General features: G+C 38.7%; 1 protein-coding gene across 3 annotated transcripts in view; it reads right to left on the bottom strand.

Annotated features, from left to right (window-relative positions):
• Positions 1–7,490: 7,490 nt before the first annotated feature.
• The window catches only part of kidins220b (kinase D-interacting substrate 220b), a 95,033-nt gene continuing 79,353 nt past the window's right edge, over positions 7,491–23,170 (bottom strand). For 2 of the 3 annotated variants that reach the window (XM_072251191.1, XM_072251193.1), the window contains 4 exons: positions 16,863–17,000; positions 15,730–15,828; positions 13,337–13,576; positions 7,491–9,447 (listed from right to left, as the gene is read on the bottom strand). In XM_072251191.1, the coding sequence (XP_072107292.1) occupies positions 8,083–9,447; positions 13,337–13,576; positions 15,730–15,828; positions 16,863–17,000 (1,842 nt within the window). In that variant the 3' untranslated portion in view covers positions 7,491–8,082. The remainder of the gene's footprint in view (positions 9,448–13,336; positions 13,577–15,729; positions 15,829–16,862; positions 17,001–23,170) is intronic. The other variant, XM_072251192.1, reaches the window with a different exon arrangement.

Below are 23,170 nucleotides of genomic sequence, written 5' to 3'. Positions count from 1 at the left end.
ATCAAGAAGAGTCGGATCGTGAAACATCTTGACGTTGTCGCAGCAAGAAGTGTGGTCAATGCTTGTCATGCCGGACTTAGAAGGAGTGAAACAGAAGAGCTAAGAGACAAGTTCAAGGCAGCAAAGAAGAATCTCTTTGCCGTCTACAACCAACTGAAGGAAGAGGAACTAGCTGAGAGGATTAGAGAGATAGAATCTGCTAATGAAGACATGCAGCATGGAGAAGCATGGTGCCTAGTCAATGAGATCAGTAGACGGAAGGAGTCCCCATTGGGTTAAATAAGTGGTAAAACAGCAGAGGACTGTGTCCTGACATGGTTTACCCACTTTAAGAACCTGCTGGGAAGTCCTCCAACGGTCACGGAAGAAAAAGAGGACATACCCACGATACTAATGCAAGTCGACATCGATGACGGCCCATTCACCATCGAGGAACCAAAGAAGGCCAAGTATGCACTCAAACAGGGCAGGAGCGCTGGACCAGATGGGATACCACCATATGTCCTGAAGAACTGCGACCCGGATGACATCTTGCTGGACATATGTAATACGGCACTGATGAAAGGCGACAAACCGGAACAGTGGTCATTCTCAAACATTATCCCAGTCCCCAAGTCTGGATCCCTCACAAAGACAGATAACTACCGCGGTATCAGCTTGACCTGCATCTTAGCAAAGCTATATAATCGGATGATCTTGAACAGGATTCGCACCGCCATTGACCCTAAGCTAAGATTCAATCAGAATGGTTTTCGGCAGAAGCACACAACAGTAATGCAAATACTTGCTCTCCGTAGGATCATCGAGAAAGTCAAGAAGAACAACCTACCAGCTGTAGTTGCTTACATCGATTTTCGCAAAGCTTTTGACTCCATTCACTGAGGTAAAATGCTGAAGATCCTGAAAACTTACGGAGTGCCAGACCATCTACTGATAGCAATAGAGTCCAGCTATACCAAAACCATGGCGAAAGTTGTATTACCAGACGGAGAAACAGCAGTGTTCGAGCTCCTAGCTGGTGTGCTGCAAGGAGACACTCTGGCACCCTACATCTTTATAATCGTCCTTGATTATGCTCTGCGTCAAGCTACCAAAGGTCATGACGCTTGGTTTTACCATAAAACCAGGGCGAACCAAAAGGGCCAGACCAGTTACACTCACAGATCTCGATTTTGCAGATGACATAGTCCTGCTCTCTGACCAGACGGAGGAAGCACAGCAGCTACTGACAAAAGTGGAAATTGACTGCAATAAAGTTGGACTTCACCTAAACACTAAAAAGACAGAGTACATGGTGTTTAACTGTGACGAAGGTACTCTCAAGACCGTAAAGAATGATACTATTAAAGTCTTTGACTACAAGTACCTCAGGTCAAGAATGATGAGTTTTGAGAAGGACATAAAGATATGGAAGGCGCTGGCGTGGAGGGCTATGAACGACATGAAGGAAATCTGGAAGTCGAACCTGACCAGATGGCTTAAAAAGAGGATTTTCATAGCAATCACAGAGTCCATTCTGAGTATGGATGCGAGACGTGGACACTCACCGAGATGATGCAAAAGTCTGTAGATGGTTGCTATACGCGAATGCTCCGGATGGCTCTTGACATGAGTTGGCAACAGCACATGATGAACGTTGAGCTCTATGACAACCTACCGATGCTCACCACTAAAATCGAGGCGAGAAGACTGCAACTAGCGGGGCTCTGTCTACGCCACCCCGAGCTACCTGCCAGCCTAGTCATCATATGGGAGCCCAAGCACAGGAGGATGAATCCTGGGCACCCTCCCAAGACTGTGGTCAACACGCTCCTAGAAGACAGCGGCGTGGCTAATGTAGATGAACTGAACACACTGATGAGGGAGAAGGAGAAGTGGAGAGTCTGTCATCGTGCCTAACGCCAGCCCCCTAGGCCTGAGTCGACGTCGTAGTAGTAGTAGTAGTAGTAGTAGGTGCCACCGTACCAGGGCCAGAAGAACTTTTGATCTTTCTTATGTCACCTTAAGTAATCATACATTCTAAGTTTTGCTTAATCTGGACATCTATTTTCTGCTTAAATGCAGAAGAATCTCAGGACACTACTACTTTTCTTCATCTTAGTTATGAATATGTGTTGCATACTAACAGGTCAGGTTGTTGGGTGTGTTCTAAAGAGGGCCTATATACAGTATTCAGAAGGTGGATTGCCAATGCATTTATACACCTCGATCATAGTGAATTTGGTTCCATGTTTTACTTTGATAATGAAGTTAGAACTGTAAAGGGAGCACAGGACTACACTGCCTATAGGAATGATTCTTGCCAATGTAACAGTTTTGAGGGATGGTATTTACAATTGCATAACCCCTCTGCTCTGAAACTGCTTCATGGGAAGAGGGCGAACTACTGAATGTTACTGTAACCATCAAGGGACAGGTCTAGATTTAAGTAACAGTACGAATGCGATTAAGAGTATTTATCGGATTTGTGGCAACCAAGGTCATACTTTACATAAGCAATCAGCAGTTCAAGATTGAAATGGGAAATTTCTTCACATGGAAGTCAAGGATTTTTGAAACTCTTCACCCAAGAGAGTTGAGAAGCAAATAATATGAAATTTAAGCAAGAACATGATTCAGGTAAAATGTCTCATTGAATAGTGCAGCCCATGTGAGTGTCAAATGGCCTACACCTGCTGCTATTTTTAACATTTCTCCTGCTCTTCTCCAATTTCAACATAGCTAATCAAAACAGTTTTATTGCCTTTCCTGATAATGTTCTTCCTAACTGCTTCATATTATCTGCATTAAAAGAGGCAATAAGGAAATATTTTTAATTAGTTTATCAGGAGGTGCTGTTTCAAATTAAAGGGCTGTATTACACATTTCTTTTCACCACTAAATACGTGCTCAGTTTTACAAGTCTGCCTACACAACTTACATCTACGAAGCTAAGGGCATTGACCACAATCCTCACATTTATAAGTGGCCTTATGATAGTCATAAGTACAATAAAATATAAATTTTAGTTCTTGTAAAACACATGTAAGATCACCAGTTTCAGCTGATTCAAGAACAGACTGCATTTACCTTGAGTCTTTGACATAGAACAGGGCATTTTGCAAAGATGTTTCAAACACATAACACTGGAGAAATCAAGGGTGAGAGGACACATGACAGCCCAAAGTCAGAGAAATATTGAGAGTTGTAGGATAGAAGAATGTTTTAGAGAATGGGAGGAGAAAGATGAGGCAATATTTAAGATTAAGAAAGGAAACTGAAAGAAGTTGTGAGAAGTATAAGGTGAAAGGCTCAGCAGTTGGTGGGCTGAAACAAATTTAAGACAATTGGTTTTATCCAAAAACACACACAAAATGCTAGAAGAACTCAACAGGCCAGGCAACATCTATATAGGGAAGTGAGCAGTGGATGTTTCTGTCTGAGACCCTTCATCAGGACTAATAAGCAAATATTCTTAGGAGCTGCTCATAAGTTAAATGGATTTTAAGATTTTACTAATAAATGTTGAAGACCTGGCATTTCCTGAGAAATGAGAAGAATGTGATGATATCTACTTTATCATTAAACTTCATTCCATGCTGTAATGTTCCCTTGAAGAGATAATTCCAATGTAAGGTTATGCTCCTCGAGGGACTAGTAATGACCAGGTTAATTACAAATCATATTTGCAAAGCTTGAGATGATACAGCAGATCTAATTGCTTCAAAAGATGCAGCCAGAAAATGACATAGAAAACTGCATACTATCTAGCTCTCTGTATGATCTGTGCTATGTGTCATCCCATTACTGTTAGCCCCAGTGACTGAATACATTAAAGTTACAAGGCAAAATTCACCAATTTATCAATTTAACATTGGCAGAATCACCAAACCCTAAAACCTATACCTACAAGGACAAGCTCAGTAATATAATGGGGATGTATTTCTTCCAAGTCACAAGTGATGTTAGACATTATTCATATGTCTTTGACTTAGCGATAATGAAGCTCCAAAGTCCTGAAATTCCCCCAAATCCTTAAGTTTTAAGTCAGAAGTCTCAAAAGGAAAAAAGGTTTTTTTTTGTCACAATGCCAAAGACTGTTTCACAGCACTGATTCTTGATAATGATTTACATTTGGAACTCATTTATAAATAATTTTCTGGTGCTTAGTGGTTAAGCATCAACTAAAACTAATCTGTACTCACAGAGAACATATCAAGGTTCAACTTTTAGAGGTCAAATTTCAGAGAATTAGATGGGCTGAAGTTGAATCGAAAATATAAGTGATAACCTACGGTGATGTGCATCAAACTTACCGGCTTAAATACTAAATGGGTTTAGTAAAGCTACTTGTGTTGGCACTTTTCTTGCATGGCTAATATTATAATTTAAAATAGGGATGATGGTTGTGTCTTTGACTTTTGCCTGAAAAACTGATGGATCATTTTGCAGAGCACCTGCACTCTCTCAATGACCATCTTGATCTAACATTTGCAAGTCATTTCCTCACTCTGACATGTCTGTCCTTGGCCTTCTCCATGGCCACATTGAGGCCAAATGCAAACAAGAACAGCATCTCATATTCTTCTTTGGCAGGCTACACCCCAATGGTATGAGCATTCAATTTCCTGTAAACCATTTCCCTTGTGTGCCTTGCATATTTTCCATCCCTCCTCCCTCCCTCATTACCTATATTCGTCACCCATCCCCATCTAGTTCACTCACACATCTCTTTACCTTGGTCTCTTCCCCTTTGGTTTATCTTTTCTCTCCCCTCCCACATTTGGTTCCATCTGCCCATCACCCGTCCTTTATCGGGTTTCACCTCTCTTACCAGTCTGTCTCTATCTACCCCCTTTCCCTCCTTCACATGGTCCACCCATCATTTTCCTTTTCAAATATTTCCACCTATCACTGACCATTCTGTCTCAACACTAACCCTTCCCCCTCTTTCTCCATCTGTTCCTACCCATCATCAGCCAACCTCCGTCTCACCTCTTTATACTGGCTACACTCTCACTCCCAGTGCAGGGTCTCAACTTGCAATGTCGGCACTCTTTGCCTCCACAATGCTAATCAAACTGCTGGGTTACCCTTTGTTCCAGATCCCAGTTCTGCAGTCTCTCATGTTTCCAAGCTGATGGAGTGATTCAGCTTCCTCCCATCACATGCGTCCAACCATCCCAGAAAAGCTGGAGTTCTGCTGAACAGTAAACAATGGCACAAAGCAAGGGCTTTTATACAAATCCCTTTAAGTCATTTCAAAAACTTCCTCCATAGATGAAAAGCTTCAAAAATCTAATTAGCAAACTTCTAGTTGAGCAGAAGCTTTAACTTTATGCCTATTTATTCTCATATTCTGCAAGTTATTTATGGAATACCAAGCAAGGAAATCCCACCTGCCCACCACACCAGTTAGCGGATTCTCTTGGGCAATCTACTATGCATCCTGTAACATGATCATCCTTGACTTCTCTTCTATGGTCATTATTCTGCAACATTATCATGAAGTTAACTTCATGATAATTTGCTTCTGTTTGCTCAGGTTACTCCTAGTAGTATTTCCAAAGCTGAATGGTGCATTTTAAATTTGGGAGTAAGAAAATTCCAATGCTTTAGGACTTGAGACATTAGGTAGTTAAAAAACGTCACTACTTGAGTGTACTCAAGATGCGGATTCTCACACTAAATATAGTAAAACTCTGATTAACTATTATCTTATGGTCTACCATCTCCCTGTGACTCCAATGTTTATTTAAGGTAGTGTTCTACAACAGTGTAACTCCAACGGGATCCCACTATTAAGCACATCTTTCCCTCCCCCCCCCCCACTTTCTGCAGGGATCGCTCCCTAGGCGACTCCCTTGTCCATTCACACCCCCCCATCCCTCCCCACTGATCTCCCTCCTGCACTTATCCTTGCAAGCGGAACAAGTGCTACACATACCCTTACACTTCCTCCCTTACCACCATTCAGGGTCCCAGACAGTCCTTCCAGGTGAGGCAACACTTCACCTGAGAGTCAGCTGGGGTGATATACTGCATCCGGTGCTCCCGATGTGGCCTTCTATATATTGGCAAGACTCAACGCAGACTGGGAGATCGTTTTGCTGAACACCTACACTCTGTCCGCTAGAGAAAGCAGGATCTCCCAGTGGCCACACATTTTAATTCCACATCCTATTCCCATTCTGATATGTCTATCCACGGCCTCCTCTACTGTAAAGATGAAGCCACACTCAGGTTGGAGGAACAACACCTCATATTCCGTCTGGGTAACCTCCAACCTGATGGCATGAACAATGACTTCTCCAACTTCCGCTAATGCCCCACCTCCCCCTCGTACGCCATCTGTTATTTATTTATATACGCACATTCTTTCTCTCTCTCTCCTTTTTCTCCCTGTCCCTCTGACTATACCCCTTGCCCATCCTCTGGGTTCCCCCCCCCACTTTTCCTTCTCCCTGGGCCTCCTGTCCCATGATCCTCTCATATCCCTTTTGCCAATCAACTGTCCAGCTCTTGGCTCCATCCCTCCCCCTCCTGTATTCTCCTATCATTTTGGATCCCCCCCCCCCACTTTCAAATCTCTTACTAGCTCTTCCTTCAGTTAGTCCTGACGAAGGGTCTCGGTCCAAAATGTCGACTGTACCTCTTCCTAGAGATGCTGCCTGGCCTGCTGCGTTCACCAGCAACTTTGATGAGTGTAACTACTGTGATGTTTCTACAAGATGACCTTTGCAGAAATATGTATTTGTCTGTGATATTTATTCCTGCTGCTTGCCTCAAGTGTTAAAACATCGTGTACAAACAGAAACATTTGTTGGCTTTATGTTCTTAATAACATTCAACCACCCCCCCATTGTACAAAGAACGCATGCAAGTTACCAGACTAACAATCTGATAGCCAGATTTCTACCCTAACAATCCAAAAAGTTCAAATCCCACCATGACGGCTGTTGAATATAGACCAGTTTCAGTAATGGCAATTAATAAACTACCACAGATATTGTGAAAGTCCATATTGTTAACTAATGATCTTTAGGGAAGTCTGTCAACTTTACCAGTCTGATTTATAAACTGACTCTAGAGCTGAATCAACTGTTACCTGAACTGGCCGGACAATTGCCTCAGTTGTATTATAGTCAAATGTGTCTCACCAGGGCAATGAAGTATAGTAACAAGAGAGAAGAGGCTGTAGTGTGGAGCACTGTGTGGATTTCTTCTGGGTACTTTGCTTTCTTCCCACATGCAAAGGTGTACAGTTTGCTAGGTTAATTGCTTGCTGTAAATTGCCACTAGGGTGCTGGTGAGTGGCAGAATCAGGGGATGGGAGGTGTATGTTAATGAGGATAAGAGAATAAAACCAAAATAGTGTAAATTGGTGGTTGATAGTCACTACCGGTTCTCTATGTTGATCTGTCTATCACTCACTCTGTTGACAGGTGTCAGAATGTATTGGTAAATTCATAGTTCATTTATTGGACAGCCAAAATAAACTAGACAAAATATTACCACCACAACTGTTTATTTCAACATGTACACAAAAGACAAACACTTTTATAAGATCACACAATAGCAATTCAATAGGGAACTTTGACACTAAACCATTAAATATTAATATTACCATCTTTATTGAAAATACAAAAGCCTCCACTGTCAAAAGACACAAACCAGATACTGCTCAACGGTGACATACGCACATCTAAAATCAAGAGGATTCATACAAGCAACACAAGCACAAGTTACAGCAGTAAATTTCCACTTATATTTGAAGAATACACATGGCAATAAATACTGATCGCATTGTACACTTTGAAATGACATTGAGACATACCAGCTTTACATTCACAAGAATAGTTTAACTCTGAATCACAACAATATTTATACACACACAAAACAATAAACAGTATTATTCAATATATTACCACTACACATAATACTTCCTTGTTAGAATTAATCTAGTACTTGAATTGAGGTATGCTCTAAAACAAACTAAGAAAAGTGCATTATGAAAAATAAAAGCCAAACATGGAATACTTGACAATGCAACAAATGATTTCCATTTATAGAACTTGGGGTTTTGACAGATCACCGTTTCTTTTACAGGATGCTCTCCCGTTCTTCTCCGTAGGAATCACTGGGACCAACTACATGTAGCTCAGTTGAGGTGCTACTCTTTGTGTGCTTAATAAAATTTGAAGGAACTTTGGAAGCAAGGCACCGCTTCATACCTAGCCCTCGCAGGTTGTCATTCTTGAATGAAGCTGAATACATATCATTCTGGACTGGTGCTTTATTCATTGCAGAGCCTGGTGTAGGATGGACAACTTGAGATGCATTTTTTCCCAAGTGCTCAGGGTCACTGGCTGTTTCCAAATATTCTTTTGTCTCATTTTCATCTGCATTCTGCAACCTAGAAGCATTACTGTTGTTATTCAGGGTCTCTGTGCTTGCTGTTCTGTTCAGGTTGGTTACATTATATGCTTTGTGAGATACAGGCCAGTTTTCCTCGGGACTGCTGGCTAACAGACTGCATTCAGAGGTTGAACCACTGGGGCTTTTCTTATCCTCAGAACAGATAGACATACGAGCAACACTTGGATCTTGTAGGCCACTTAGACTGTTTGGAATACCTCGCTTATCTTTGGATGGATCATCCTCCAATTCAATCAAATTTGTTTTCTCCAACTGGCTGTCTTCTGTTTCATCATGGAGTGAGTGGTTTGGTGAACTCTCACTGGATCTAACCCCAGAGTCTGATGAATCCTTTTTGTCAAGCATAGCATCAGACAGATATTCCTTTGACTTGATCAGGGATTTAATAGCAGCATTTGCATGATCAGTAGAATTAGTTTGTTTTTCATTCTTCACCTTTGTTGTTCCATCTTTAAGAAGCGGCGTGTAATCTGCTTCTTGGCCTGATTCACCCTCTTCACTGGGTAGTTTCCGATACTGCAAGCCCTTAATTGTTAAATTGGTTCCTTGGAAGATCATCACTTTGTCTGAAGATTCCTTTCTAGACAGCAGCTTAGCTGTTGAGGCATCTGGCCTTTCATCTTCTTCAGTAATGGGATCCAACAGAGATGGATCAGCTGTAGAAACAGTGGAAGACGGATAATCACAATGATCACCTGTAGAAGACTTACCTGCACGTAAAACTGTTTCTCTTTTTCCTGTAAAGGATTTTTTGTCATTGTTTTCTTTCTGTTCACCATCTTGTTCTGAACTAGACTGAAAGGTTGTTATGCTTTGCCCCATAAAAAACTGACCAGCACTATGCGAAGTAGAGAGATGAGATTCTTCAGTAATGGCAGCTGTGGAGCAGGATGGACCATCTAGCTGTGCCATCTGTGCAATATATTCTTTGTAGGCATCTCTGTACTCAGCCTGCTGCTTATCTGTGAGCCTGGAGAGGCCATTAGATTCCAGAGAGTTGATACTTGAAACACTTGGCGTCCTTTGAGGCTGTAGTTAGGAGAAAAAGACTCATTATCAATATTTGTTTATATATATAGTAATAATCATATCAATTTAAAATACATTTTTAACTTTTAATCATATACAGTGAATTCCCATTAATTGGGCCATCAGTTAATCAGGGCAGCTGCTTATTTAGGGAAACTCTTAAAGAACATAATTGAGAACATAGCCAGAATCAGTTTGCTTCTTTGGGACACTCTGCCCCTTAATCGGAGCAGGAGATTGTTGTTGAACAGTTTATATCTAGAGTCAGACGCGTATACTTGCGTGTCCATTATAGATAGATAGATAGATATACTTTATTGATCCCCAGGCATTAGACACTACACTATACTTAAGAGCTTTTAAATAGTTTCAACTGCATGATATTAAAAATCAATGATTTTGTCACCAATAGCTGACGAGAAATAAACAGCAAAATAATTTGGAACCGTTTTGCTCACTGCAGTTTCAAGAAGTCAGGCTTAGAGATGCCAGAAACGGCCAGAGTGAAAATGAAACAATTGTACTACTTCAACAAACTGGGAACCACAAAGAATTAAATTACAATGAAAAAGAAGATTTGGAGGATGCCATTGTGAAAGTATTGTATGAAGGCAGTCCATTATCTACACTATGTGTCCGCGCTGATTTTGTTTGTTTACAGTCAATCAAAAGAACACGTACACTGGATGAATTTCTCTGCCAATAACTATTAGGAACTAACACACAGCTTTATAACACTATAGCAGTATTGATAGTATTCCAATTTGTTCTGTATTTCATCTAAGTACATAATTTCTTACTCAGTTAAAATTAGTTCGTCTTTTTTTTAAAAATATACCTTTTTAACTATTTCCATGAATCTTCAGCTAATTGGGGCAAATGCTTAACTGGGCCAAAATTGGTCCTGAAGTGTCCCAACTAACCTGAATTCACTGTACCAGAAAATGATAAGTAGAAATTTATCCTGTCAACTGCAAACAGATAATTTCAGATGCAGAGAACACCACACAAAATGCAACTAAAGTGTGCATTTAGAGGCATCCATAGTTGACTTTTTAATGTGTGCATTCACCCCAGTTCCAATTCCCTGCACTATTACTGTATGTTTAAAATCCCTTAATGTTTAGGAATATATTCATCATTACTACGAGTTTTCCCAACAATTTGCCCTCCACAATTTTCTTGGGTTGAGAATTCTGAATATTTACTATTTTTTGAGTGAAGAAACTACTCCTCATCTCAGACCTGAATAGCTTATCTTCTAATTTAAGACAGTAATACTCATTTCCAGACATAAGAAAGTGAGGTTTATCCAACGTGTTGCGCTCCTGAACAGCCTACCAATTTCTACTCAGCTATAAACAATCTCCTTCAATCAGGAATTAGACCCAACAATTGTAGGTTTGTCTCATACACATATCTCACAGTTTGTGCATGTCTGCATTCAGCCATGAGAGTCTGGACAGTTGGCAACTAGGCATGGGGCTTCAAAGTTCCTTAGTTGTTAGGGATGCTTCAGGAAGCTCGGCTACCAGAGAATAGAGTGTTTTGGGTCAGCAAGATAGGTCTCCACATTCAAAGCCAGCAAGTAAGGGAATGTGGTGACCACTAAATGCAGCTGTAGTCTGCAGACCCACAGCTTCAACACCTGGCCCATTATTTATTTGCTATCCAAATTTCCACCCAATTAGCATAATAGCATTAAGCTACTCCTTTCAATGTAGCTTCTTTCAAACTTTACAGAAATAAACATCTTAAAATGGGCATTTATCACCATGCTTAACTATTAAAACATATTACAGAATGTAGAGTACGGTATGTTTTTGTATTAGGGTAAATAAAGTTCACTTGCTTGCTTGTTTATATTTGTGTTCCAGCTTTTAGAAAGATCTGTACCTGGACACTCAAATCTATTCACTCCTCCCAGGTTTTGCCAAGGAGGAAACAGTTTGAGTGATCTTATTAAACCAATGTAAGTTCCATCAGACTTCGATACATAAAACTCCACCCACTATAGTTTTGTTTTGCAACTTAGTTTGTGTCTTCGGTGTATATCCAAGTATGCATGGCTCGATGCCAGTAATGGATTGTGAAGAGGATGTAGAGAGGCTTCAGGAGGATATGGATAGGATCAGTGAATGGGAAAGGGTATAATGTGGAAAATATGAGGTCATGTACTTTGGTAGAAAATAGAAGGCAGAGTACTTCTGAAATAACAAGAGATTGAACACTGTTGACATTAAGAGTGACAAGGGTCCTAGTATGTGAATCACTGCAAAGTGAGAAGGAGGTGCAGCATACAATTGGAAGAGAAGCTATATGTAGGCATCAATTGCAAACTTAATTTCGGTGAAAGCACAGTTGGTATTTTGTCTATTGTTTCTGTACCCAAGGAAGGACATGTTTGTGATAAGGGAGTGCCACAAGGGTTCGTCAGATTAATTTTTGGAATGGAATGATTGCCTTATGAAAATGCATAAAGCAGACTGGCCCTGTACTCTCTTGAATTCACAAGAATGAGAGGTTCAGGCAAAAGGGACTGATTATAGTTAATTATTTGGTCAAAAGACAAACAACCAACTATAACTTAACTAATAGTGGTCAGAGAATTATACAGCACGGAATCAGACCTTGCAACCCAACTGGTCCACACCGACTAAGCTGCCCATATAAGCGAGTCCGATTTGCCAGTCTTAAGCCCATAACCTTCCAAACCTTTATAATCCATGTACCTGTCCAAATGTCTTTTTTGTTCCTCTGGCAACTTCTATTCTCCAAGGAATAAAGTCCTAGCCTCCCCTTTAACTCTGCACAGTAAAGATTTACGACAATGTTGCCAGGAAATAAGAACATGACTCTTTACAATTTAACATCTTTCGTATAGCAGAGTGACCAGAACTGAACATACTATTCCAAGTGCAGCCTCACCAGTCTCCTGTACAAAGATACTATGACCTCCCAACTTTCATACACAAGGCTCAGATTTTGAAAGCCAGTATGCTAAAAGCCTTCTTCACCATCCTGTCTACCTGCAACCCCACGTTCAGTGAAACCATGTACTCCAAGGTGCCTGCTCTACAACATTCCCCAAGGCCCTGCCATTTACTGTGAAAGTTCTAACCAGATTTCACTTTCCAAAATGCAGCACCACACACTTGTCCAAATTAAACGTTATTCGCCATTCCTTGGCCCACTTACTCAGCCAATTATGATCTCCCAATGGCCTTAAAATCAGTTTCATTGTCCACTATACCACTTATTTTAGTGTGCCTTGTACATTCTTATCCAAATTGTTGATGTAGATGAAAAACAATGGGCCCAGCACTGAACTCTGAGGCACACCACTAGTCACTGGCTTCCAGTCTGAGAAACAACCTGTCACCGTCACCTTTTGCTCTATACAAACAAGCTATTTGTGTATTCAATTAGTCTATTAGCCAGCTTTCCCTGGATTCTATGTGAACTAACCTTCCAAACAGCCTAACACATGGAACTTTATCAAAGACCTTACTGAAGTCCATATAAACTGTCAACAGCCCTGCCTGCAGTTTTTTTTAAATATGTGACCAGAAAATCAATCATATTTGTAAGACACGATCTTCCATGAACAAAGACATGCTTACTACCCCAATAAACTAGTTTTTCCAGGTGTACATATATCTTATCCCTCTACTTACCACAGATGTTAGACCTACTGGCATCTAGTTCCCCGGTTTTTCTTTGCCACCATTCTCAAATAAAGGCACAATATTTGCTCTCGCCCATGGCTAATTTGCTCTTGCCCACATATTTGTGATGTAGGCATAAAGCGCCAAGTAGCCTTGGCCTGCTTCCATTCTTACTTCCTATCAGAAAAGGAGAGTTCAGGGACAGTTGATCTGTTACTAACCTGCCAACCAGAATTGGAGTGTCTTACTGGTTCCTCAATATCAACAGCTCTCAATTCCTCAAAGCTGAAACTTAAGCTGAAGGTTTCCTGTGGGGAATGGCCAGGAACTTCAGTGTTTCCTGCAAAATCATTGTTGGTTGCATGAAGATTGGAGCGATCAGGTTGCGCTGGAGCATTTTCACCAGCAGCTCTCATTTCCTCCTGAAGTACCTGTGTATCCAAATGTCGCATCTCAAACACCTTGGAAAAGATTAAACAAATGGAGGCCAATTAATTATTTATTTACTGGAATACAATATATTCTATTACTGGGCCTCAGTACCTCCTTGTGCAACTGAAACCATGATTTCCAGTCAGTTCAGATTGGCAACATCTCCTCCACAATCACCAACAGCACACGTGTACCACGTGTGTATACTTAGGTTGTATACTTAGCCCGCTTTTCTACTTACTTTATACTTAGGACTATGAGGCCAATTACAGTTCCAATGCCATATTTAAGTTTGATGACACCAGTTGTTGACTGAATCAAAAGGTGGTGAGAGGGAGATTGAAAATATGGCTGAATGTTGCCACAACATCTTACTCAACATCAGCAACACGAAAGAGCTGATTTTTTGACTACAGGAGGAGGAAACTAAAGGTCCATGAGTGAGTCAGGGCATCAGAGGTGGAGAAACTCAGTAACTTTAAACTCCTCAACATTATCATTTCAGACGATCTGTCCTGGGTCCAGCACGCAAGTGCCATTACAAAGAAGGCATGACAGTGCTCTACGTTCTTAGAAGCTTATGAAGATTGAGCATATCAGCTAAAGCTCTGACAAACTTTGAAAAGCCTACAAAAGGTAGTGGGTACAGCCCAGTCCATCACGGGTTAAGCCCTCCTCACCTTTGAGCACATCTATAAAGGAGTGCTGCCACAAGCATGAAGGAGCTCCACCATCTAGGCCGTGCTCTCTTCTCGCTGCTGTGATCAGGGAGGTGGTACTGGAGCCTTAGGGCCCAGGTTCAGCAAGAGGTATTACCTCTCAACCATCAGGCTCCTGAATCAGAGCGGATATCTTCACTCAACCCAGCACTGAACTCATTTCACAACCGATGGACTCACTTTCAAGGACTATACAACTCACTTTCAATATTTATTATTATTGTTTTTCTTTATTTGCACACTTTGTTGTCTTTTGCATATTGGTTGTTTGTCTCTGTCGCTGTTTGTGTGCTGTTTTTCCATTGACTCAATATTGTTTTCTTAGTACTTACTGTGAATATCCACAAGAAAATGAATCTCAGGGCAGCATATGGTGACATACACAGTACCTATATACATGTACTTCGATAATAAATTTATTTTTACTTTTCACTTTATATTCTATCTCAGTTTACGAAAGCAAGTATCAGTGTGCTTTCTTGACCATCTTATCTATGTGTGCTGCTGCCTTCAAGCTCTCTCTGTTCTCAGTAAGTTTTAAGATTCATTGTGTATATCCTAACCTTATAGGTCCTTGCAATGTACAACACTTTTATATCTTTTTAGGATTAAATCCCATTGAGAAAAGATTACCCTCTTCACCATCAACACCACTTGAGCAATACTTCAAAATCAGTTGATACCAGATGTGAACACAATTTTTTAAAAACACACTCAACAGAAGGCCAGTGCAGTGCTGTGAATTTATAGAGCACTTTTAAATGTTAAGTCATCCTAGGCAATTCACAGTAATGTCAAAAAAAAATTGCTATCACATTACTTAGGAGATAATACTACAGAACGTGGACAAATACAAGGATTTTCAGGTGAAAAGTAAATGGAGAGAGAGAGAGCGAGAGCGAGAGATATTGATTGATTAAGTGACAGCATTTCAGAGCTCTGGCCTTTCACAGTTGAAGCCCCTGCTGCCAATAGTGGTATAATTAAAATTGGAGACTAGCAAAAGTCCAGAACTGCAGGAATGCTGCATCTTAGAAAGTTACAGGAATCAATATAGAGGTGATAACCGAAAATAAGAGCTGTAAGATAGTGGCTTTGCTGATAGTGCGATAGATTAGCATGCACAAAATGCCAGAGGAACCCTGCAGGTTAAGCAGCATCTGACCTGATGTGCTGAGTTCCTCTAGCATTTTGTGTGTGTTACTCTGGGTTTCCAACATCTGCAGAATCTATTGTGTATCTGATAGATTAATACAAGTGAGGAAATGAGCAACAGAGCTCTGATTGACTGAAACCTAGATAGGGTGAAATGAGGGAGAATTGATTAGGAATTAAGAACAGGCTTTTTCCATTATCAAGCTTTTAAACCTATTAAATCAAATGAAAACTTTCTATGTGAGATTTCAAAGTAATGGTGTAAGGAGTTTTGAAGAGTTGACATCATTGGATTAAAGTTATCATACCATATTTCTAAAAAGCTGCCAATCACCAAAATTCATGCTTAATTCTTTCTTCAATTCATCCAGATTGCACTGAACTAATACTCTTCCATTAATGTTTGCCTGAACAAAGAAAGAACAATGGAATTAAAAATAAGGTTTACATCAGCAAAAACTGATTTTTCATTTAAAATGAGTCATGGACAATGTGCCCTTGCAAAAAAGTAAATGTTATACATTGGATCAACTGACCAGACTATGAGAGCATCAAAATATAGAAATATCGTTTGGGATAGGTCCTGTCTTTTGTACTCTTCTATCCTGAGATTACATGGCTGACTGATGAGCCTCGCATTCAAAATGTGCAGGTTAAGCAGCACAATAATATTTCCACACCCCCATCCTTCTGCATAACTTATAAAATGATTCTACACAATTGCAAATATAAAATGATTAAAAGGACGTAAACGCAACTTTAATTAATTAATAATTTTAACTAATTCTCATGGCACAATTCACAATAAAACAGACAATTTTATGTTGATATACCATCAAATATATGCAAAGTATTGATAGAAGAATATACCATTAGAGAACAGAATATTAAGTAAAAGATTACATTAGATCTTAAGTTGTGAGGAGATTTCTAGAAAGGAATGCATTAGTTCAAGCATTCAGCATTCTAGCACTATTAAAATGCTAAATATGTAAAATAAGCAGTATTAAAAAGCACTCACAAAATGAAATCAAGCACAAAATATTATTTCGGTCACTAGCTGAAAAGTTTTCTGCTTTCTTATATGAAACAAAGATCAAGTTACTTTTGTTAGCATTCTTCATTTGAATCTATGGAAAATCTTTAGAGTTCTTTAGATCTGAAAGACCTATACCTTACCAGGTCTCTAACTTTTCAATGAAATCAGTTAAGCAATGAATGATGAGTGTCATGGAAAAATCCAAATGCTCATACAAGTGAATGCAATACTGTGAGAAAGTTTGTATAATAGACTCCTCAATTACAAGCACAAATACCACTAAATGGGACAATCTGCAATGAGGTTTAAACACTTATCTCTGATAAAGACATGAGAAGGAGACTCGGCCCTATGAGAAGCTGAAGCTAACTTCAAGGTAATTGAACATTATACAATTCCTACCTTTTTGATAGTGCAAATGTACTGAAGGAGCATGGCTTGGTCAATTCCTTCCAGTTGTCGAAGTTTTTCACAAATAGCATCCACATTCATTGAACTGAGTGGAGCGGTAGAACAAGCTGCTACAATAGAATTTGCCACCTATTAGACAAGAAAACATCAAAATGTGCAATTTAATTATATAGCAATTTTAAACAATCTCTTCTTACCTGAAAAAAATACAGCATTGCTTTAGTCATCAACTGTGCATTTCCAGGTTGAAGTTTCAAGTTTCCCCCCAATGCTAAGTACAGATTTGCATACGGGAGGAAATGAAAACCAAATCAGGAGGCGAGTCCTTAGAATGGCTCAGATAGTGAAACATGTTTAAAGGGTGAACTCTGTAAACTGTCAAATTTCTAAACAGCTCAATAAGTATGTATAATGAAAAGAATTTTAATCACTTGAAATTTCTTAACGAAAAGGTTTTAGAAACCTTTAGATAAGAATACGCATTTCACCTAAAATTATAATGAATAAAATGCATTAAAACAACATAGTTTTCATTAGATCAAATTAATGCGTGAATGCCTGAAGGACAATAAATTAAGTGTATTAAAATAGGTGTTTTACCACTACTCTCTAATCCTCTAATTGGTACTAAAAATCCATCAGCAGAGCACACTGAAAATTTCCTTTCGAACACTTCTAGTGTTCTTTCAGTTTTAACAGTGCTGAGAAAGCTCTCATCACCAAGTAGTTAACATCAGCAAACTGTTCATATTTTAGATTTGCAAGGAACAAAATTAGTCAGGTATTGAGAAAGTTTGTACTGTTACTCTTTTGTGAAATATACAGAGAATTATAATGTCCTCAGTATTTTTAATGTTATACTTCATTTTCTGATTTCTAACATCTGTGATATTTTGCTTTTGGATTAATGTCCAAATTATCTCAGATTCTCAAAGCTGGCATTAATTGCTTAAAAATCAAAAAGTATCAGTTTCTCAGTGCTGCTTTCCACTTGTCTTGATAAGCGAAAATATACTAACTACATCTTGATAAATGTGAAAGCTATTTTCCATAATTTCATGCTTTAACTGTGTTCAAAGAATGGCAACATTGTTATAGATAATACTTTTCACTGAAGTGGCAAAAGGGTACAAACTAATTGAACACAACAGAAATACACAATACTAGCATAATTTCATCACTTAATTTTGTGCTCTATGTCTTTTTTTAAAAACTGCTACACTTACCTGTTTCATCGATTCAGATGTCCAGCAATACTTGAAAGAACACTACACAGCTCTAACAATCATCATAGCTAGACATTTAGAAAATGCCTGTTTTGCAAATGCACACGCACACACAAAAAAATGCTGGTCTTTGTGGTCATCAAACTCCAAGCAAAAAAAAACTGGCCAATCTCATGCCCAAGCATATGCATAATATATAACAGTAAGCTATTTTTTCTTGACAAATACACACACCAACATCCCTTGCCAAATCCATTTTCTCCAGCCATGCATGTATAAAGCCGAGAAATGAGTGGCTTACTCTCCAAAATCTATATTGCTTGTGCTACCACAACATGAAATAAAAGCATCCAGTCAAGTCTTTCTAATCCCCCAAATTCTTCCAAATAAAAAATCAATCAACTGCCATCTTTGAACAGCTCCAATTAGCAATTTGGTTTGAATTGGGAGAGACAACCCATATCCACTAGACTGAATATATTTTAATTATCAGAAATAGCATTATAAGCAATATCAAAGGTCAATAATGACCAATAATGTGGACAACTTGCACATAATAGAGCACTTATGGCTTGAAATTTTTGTGTCCCTTGTTGAAATGTATACTACAGTATGAAATAGATCACTTCTATATTGTGAAGATTTGTGGTTTATAGTTAATATTTTCAATTCATTTGTTTTAAATTACAATTGTGAATTACTAACAGGTTGAAGCACTAACTAAAAGAAAAAAAAATCACATAACATGCAAAAGGCTTGTTAATCTGATCTGCAAGCAGTCTTATAGTTAGTAAGGCAGCATAACACAAATTGTTAATAATTCAGCAACAAAGGTAGCTGCTTCATGAATCATTCACTCCAGGAGTACACAGGGATGTTTTTGTACCTGTTCTAATTTAAGCTGCATAGGAGAAAAGAAGAAATAGAGGTAAAATCTGTCAAAAACTACAAAAAGAGAAGAAGAAATTGACTACAAGATAATCCAAATGGTTTTCATTCAGCATTGGCTTGCTAATTCATTCAACGTGGAAGTTTGCAATTTATTATCATTTCATTCTGTAACACCTAGTGACATACTGCCTGCCATTCTACAATAAAAGGTGCTTTGAGTATATGAAAAGCACTTCAAAATTATTTCTTTAAATCACTAAACAAAAAGGAGCTAAGAAATGTCCATTTCTGAAAGATATCAAAATACTATGGCATTGTTAAGAGTCAGCCCTCTTAGCACTTAGCTTTACTAATGTACAGTAAAAGAATAATGCCAAATGTAGATTAAAAGCAAAAATGCCTGAGAAATTACAGATTTACTAAAGTGGTTGTACATTAAGTTCATGTTTGAAAGATGGAGTAGTTCAATGAACAAAGTACATTCACAAGCACTTCCACATTTACACATGTGGAAATTAATCCAAGCAGAACCTGTGCAACAATAACAGTATACAACTGCTGACACACAAAATATTTAATTACTATATTTACAGACATTAAGATCTCTATCATCCTTACTTAAGATGATATACTACATTTGAAATAACATTCCTACAAAATTTACAGAAGGCCATTTTTAAAATCACAAAATCCTGATTTGACAGAGTACAAAAGAATTCATGTCTTTGGAAACCTATTTGAACACAGACAGAAAATAATAATTAAGAAGCTCTATACTTACAAATAAATATGTACAGAATGAAGAGATATGGACCATATACAAGCAGAAGGGTTTTGTCTAATCACACATTATTAGTTTAATTATTTTAGCACAACATACTTCTTCCTGTGCTGTTCTATGTTTTAGATAAACATGGCTTGGGGATATGCATGCAAGTTGTATACACACACAGACCATTGATAATATAAGTCAAAGTAATAAGGGAGCCTTCACAAACTTCCCAATTCTGTTGCTGACAAACAGAATTACATTGGAGGAACAGAAGAAAAATATCTATGTTTTTATTATAAGGTTGTATTCCAGTCAGCAAGTGGAATATTCCATCATGTAGACAAAATAACGTGCTAAATCATTTGTTAAGAGGAGGAAGATGAAATCAGCAAAAGGAAGGAAGATGCAAAAATTTCTGCCAATGTCAAAGGATTTTTGGGAAAATTAAAGCTTTAACTATGACTTGCAAGCTATATAAATAATGGCAATATATTTAAACAGACAATTTTAATATCCATTATGGAATTTTCACACTCAAACTTTCTTAAAGTCAGGAACTTGTACTAGAGCACTACACGAGTAATGTTGACCTCTTGGTACTTTTGTCACCTGCTTGGTCTTACAGTGTGAAACTGTATTGTGATTGCTGATTAACCATAATGTTATCCTGTTATTACCCCAATATTCACATATTTTCTTGCATTGCTGGGCATACATTAGCTACAGATGTAATGATTTGTTTTTGAATAACATCAAATTATCCATTACAGTGCTTTATTTTCCTTATTCAAGCATTGGTAATACATGCAAATCACAATCCGATGTTACAATAATACATTACTTCCCAGCTCTTGTAACTACTGTAGTTCAATATTTTTCCTTTCAATGTCCATAAAATGTATCTTAATAAATATTTTGAACACACCATTACCACACTCCAAATTCATAATATATGAATATTCAAAAATATTGATTAAGCGAATGTGCACAAATTATTAAAAACCCCATAAAAGCAAGCAACTGTGACACCGAGTTTATTTTGAAAAGAAAATCAGTGGATAAAAAATTACCAAACACTGCATTACAAGTTTAATAGTCAAAACTGAATATAGCAGATTACAGGATCCATAATAAAGAAAGATAATCTGCAATAACTTTACAAATGTGATGAGTGATAACCAGACAGTAGGAACCTTATGGGTAAAATTAAGAAACCAAAAAAGATTTAAGGCTGCATGGGTCTCCTCAGTCAGCAGCTATAAGTGATAAAATCATTTAATGCAAGAGATCAGACATACACGGAGCAAAAGGCTGAGTGGTTTTAGTGGGGACAAGGTAACATTTCAATGATCTGAAATAAAAACAGAAAATGCTGGTAATAGATCAAACTACATCTGTGGGAAGAGAAAGAAAGTTAATGCTTCAAGTTGAAGTCTCTTTGTCAAAACTGGGAAGGAACTTATACCTACAGTACAAGTGGCCACAGACCTATAGGTCAGAGTGAGAATTTGAAGAATTAGTGGCAAGCAATAGGAAGCTCAGAGTAGTTCCTGTGGAATGAATGCAAAGTGGTCACCCAATGTAAACACAGAACACCTAACACCAGAGTGGAAGTATGTGAACTGCTGTTTCACCTGGAAGGACTGCTTGAGTTCCTGGATGGTGGGAAGGAAAAAGATAAATGATAAATATTGCATTGCTTAAAGTTGTAAGGGAAAAGAGCCACATGAATGGGAATGGTTGATGGGAACAGAAAAGTAAACCAGAGAGTAACAAAGAGAACAGAGGTGTACAAGAATTGAACATCCATAGTAAAGATGGGTCTGCTGGGAACAGTGGATTTGAAACAGTCGAAGTGGTTGCGGACATCCCAAGTGTCATGCATGTAGGGTAGGAAGAGACTGGACCAGAGGAGAAAAGATAAAATCAATGCAAGATAACAGCAGGTTGAATCAATGACTGTCAGTGCAGTCCAGTTTGTGGCTGCATTGTATTCAAATGCTACTGGGGTTAATTTGTTCCGTACTTTACAATATTTAATATTAATGCATTCCTTATTTATGTGTGATTCATCTGTAGATTTTATCCTCATCTTCATAAGTTATTGTGTATAATGTGTGTTAAGTGTACTACTTTGCTTGACACCCTGGTCTGAAGAAATGTCTCATTTCTATATACATCATAAAATAAGTACTTTATTGATCCCGAGTGAGAAATTATTTCCTTACAGCAGCAACATTTAAAAACACACTTAGCAATAATAATAGTAGTAAATATAATTTTAATAAAGTACAGAATAATATGCACGATATTATCAGAGTTTACCATGGATATTATGTCCTAACTGCCTAGATATGCAAACCTGGGCAGTACGATATTGAGAACAAGCTGCTGCCCTTCTAGCAAGCTCCCCCTCTCCACACATCCAATGAACCCAAAGGAACAGCAGAGACCAATATAGTTTTGTACCAGCAGTGCCGCAGGAGTTGCCAGTCAATATTGTACTTAGGGACTCCAGCTCCAGACTTTTCCCTCAGGGTTACTTCTGAAGTCCCCCGCCCCCATCCGAGTGGGTGTAGCCACAAGGTAGTAGAGGTTTGAGATCAAAGATTTCCTTCTCCTAGGTGAGCTGCCAACCACGGCTGACGGGCCTCATCTACCCAAAGCAACTGGTTTTTGAGGTGCCAGTAACCTGCCTTTGCCCCTTCTCGTGTCAGTAAAAATGGCTCTGCCGGCTTAGTAGCTAAACCACACATGAAGGCCAGGAGCCGGATTTGGTTGTCATAGGCTATAAGAGGTGCATGCTATCGGGAGCATTTAATAAGTAATGGGAGCTTGTTCCCATTACCACCCTTGGTTATAACAACCTTACGTGTACTTTGATAATAAATTTACTTTGAAAATGAATTTGAAGATCTGAGGGGTAATTTATCTATCTACACAGAGACCTGTTGATAGCTGGAATACAGTTTCAGAGGTGGTGATCGAATCAGATATGAAAATCACATTTAAAGGCATTTAAACAGACACTTAACTAGGCAAGGCATAGAAGGATACAATCCAAATGTGAGCAAATGGGATTAGTATAGATGGGCAGAAAGGTCAGTAAAATGCGGACAGCTGAAGGACAATTCCTGTGGCACACAACTCTATTACAATGAAGCTAAATAAGTCACTAGGAAGCAACATTGTCCTTCCTTGGTGGAGCAGAGAGCAGAGAGCTATTGAGAGAAACAGTGGTGTAACAGCAATAGTTTCAAGTCAGGTTAAACTTACAAGGATGTTGTTGGACCTGAGTTATAGGGGAAAGTTGAATAAGTTTGGGGCTTAATTCCCTAGAGTGTTGGCAAGATCTTGTAGAGTTATACTAAATTATGAGTGTAGGTATTGTAAATAAATACAGGTTCTTT

The sequence above is a fragment of the Mobula birostris genome, chromosome 2, assembly GCF_030028105.1.
Source record: "Mobula birostris isolate sMobBir1 chromosome 2, sMobBir1.hap1, whole genome shotgun sequence".
Classification (NCBI taxonomy): domain Eukaryota; kingdom Metazoa; phylum Chordata; class Chondrichthyes; order Myliobatiformes; family Myliobatidae; genus Mobula; species Mobula birostris.
This window is presented reverse-complemented; position numbering and strand designations above follow the sequence as displayed.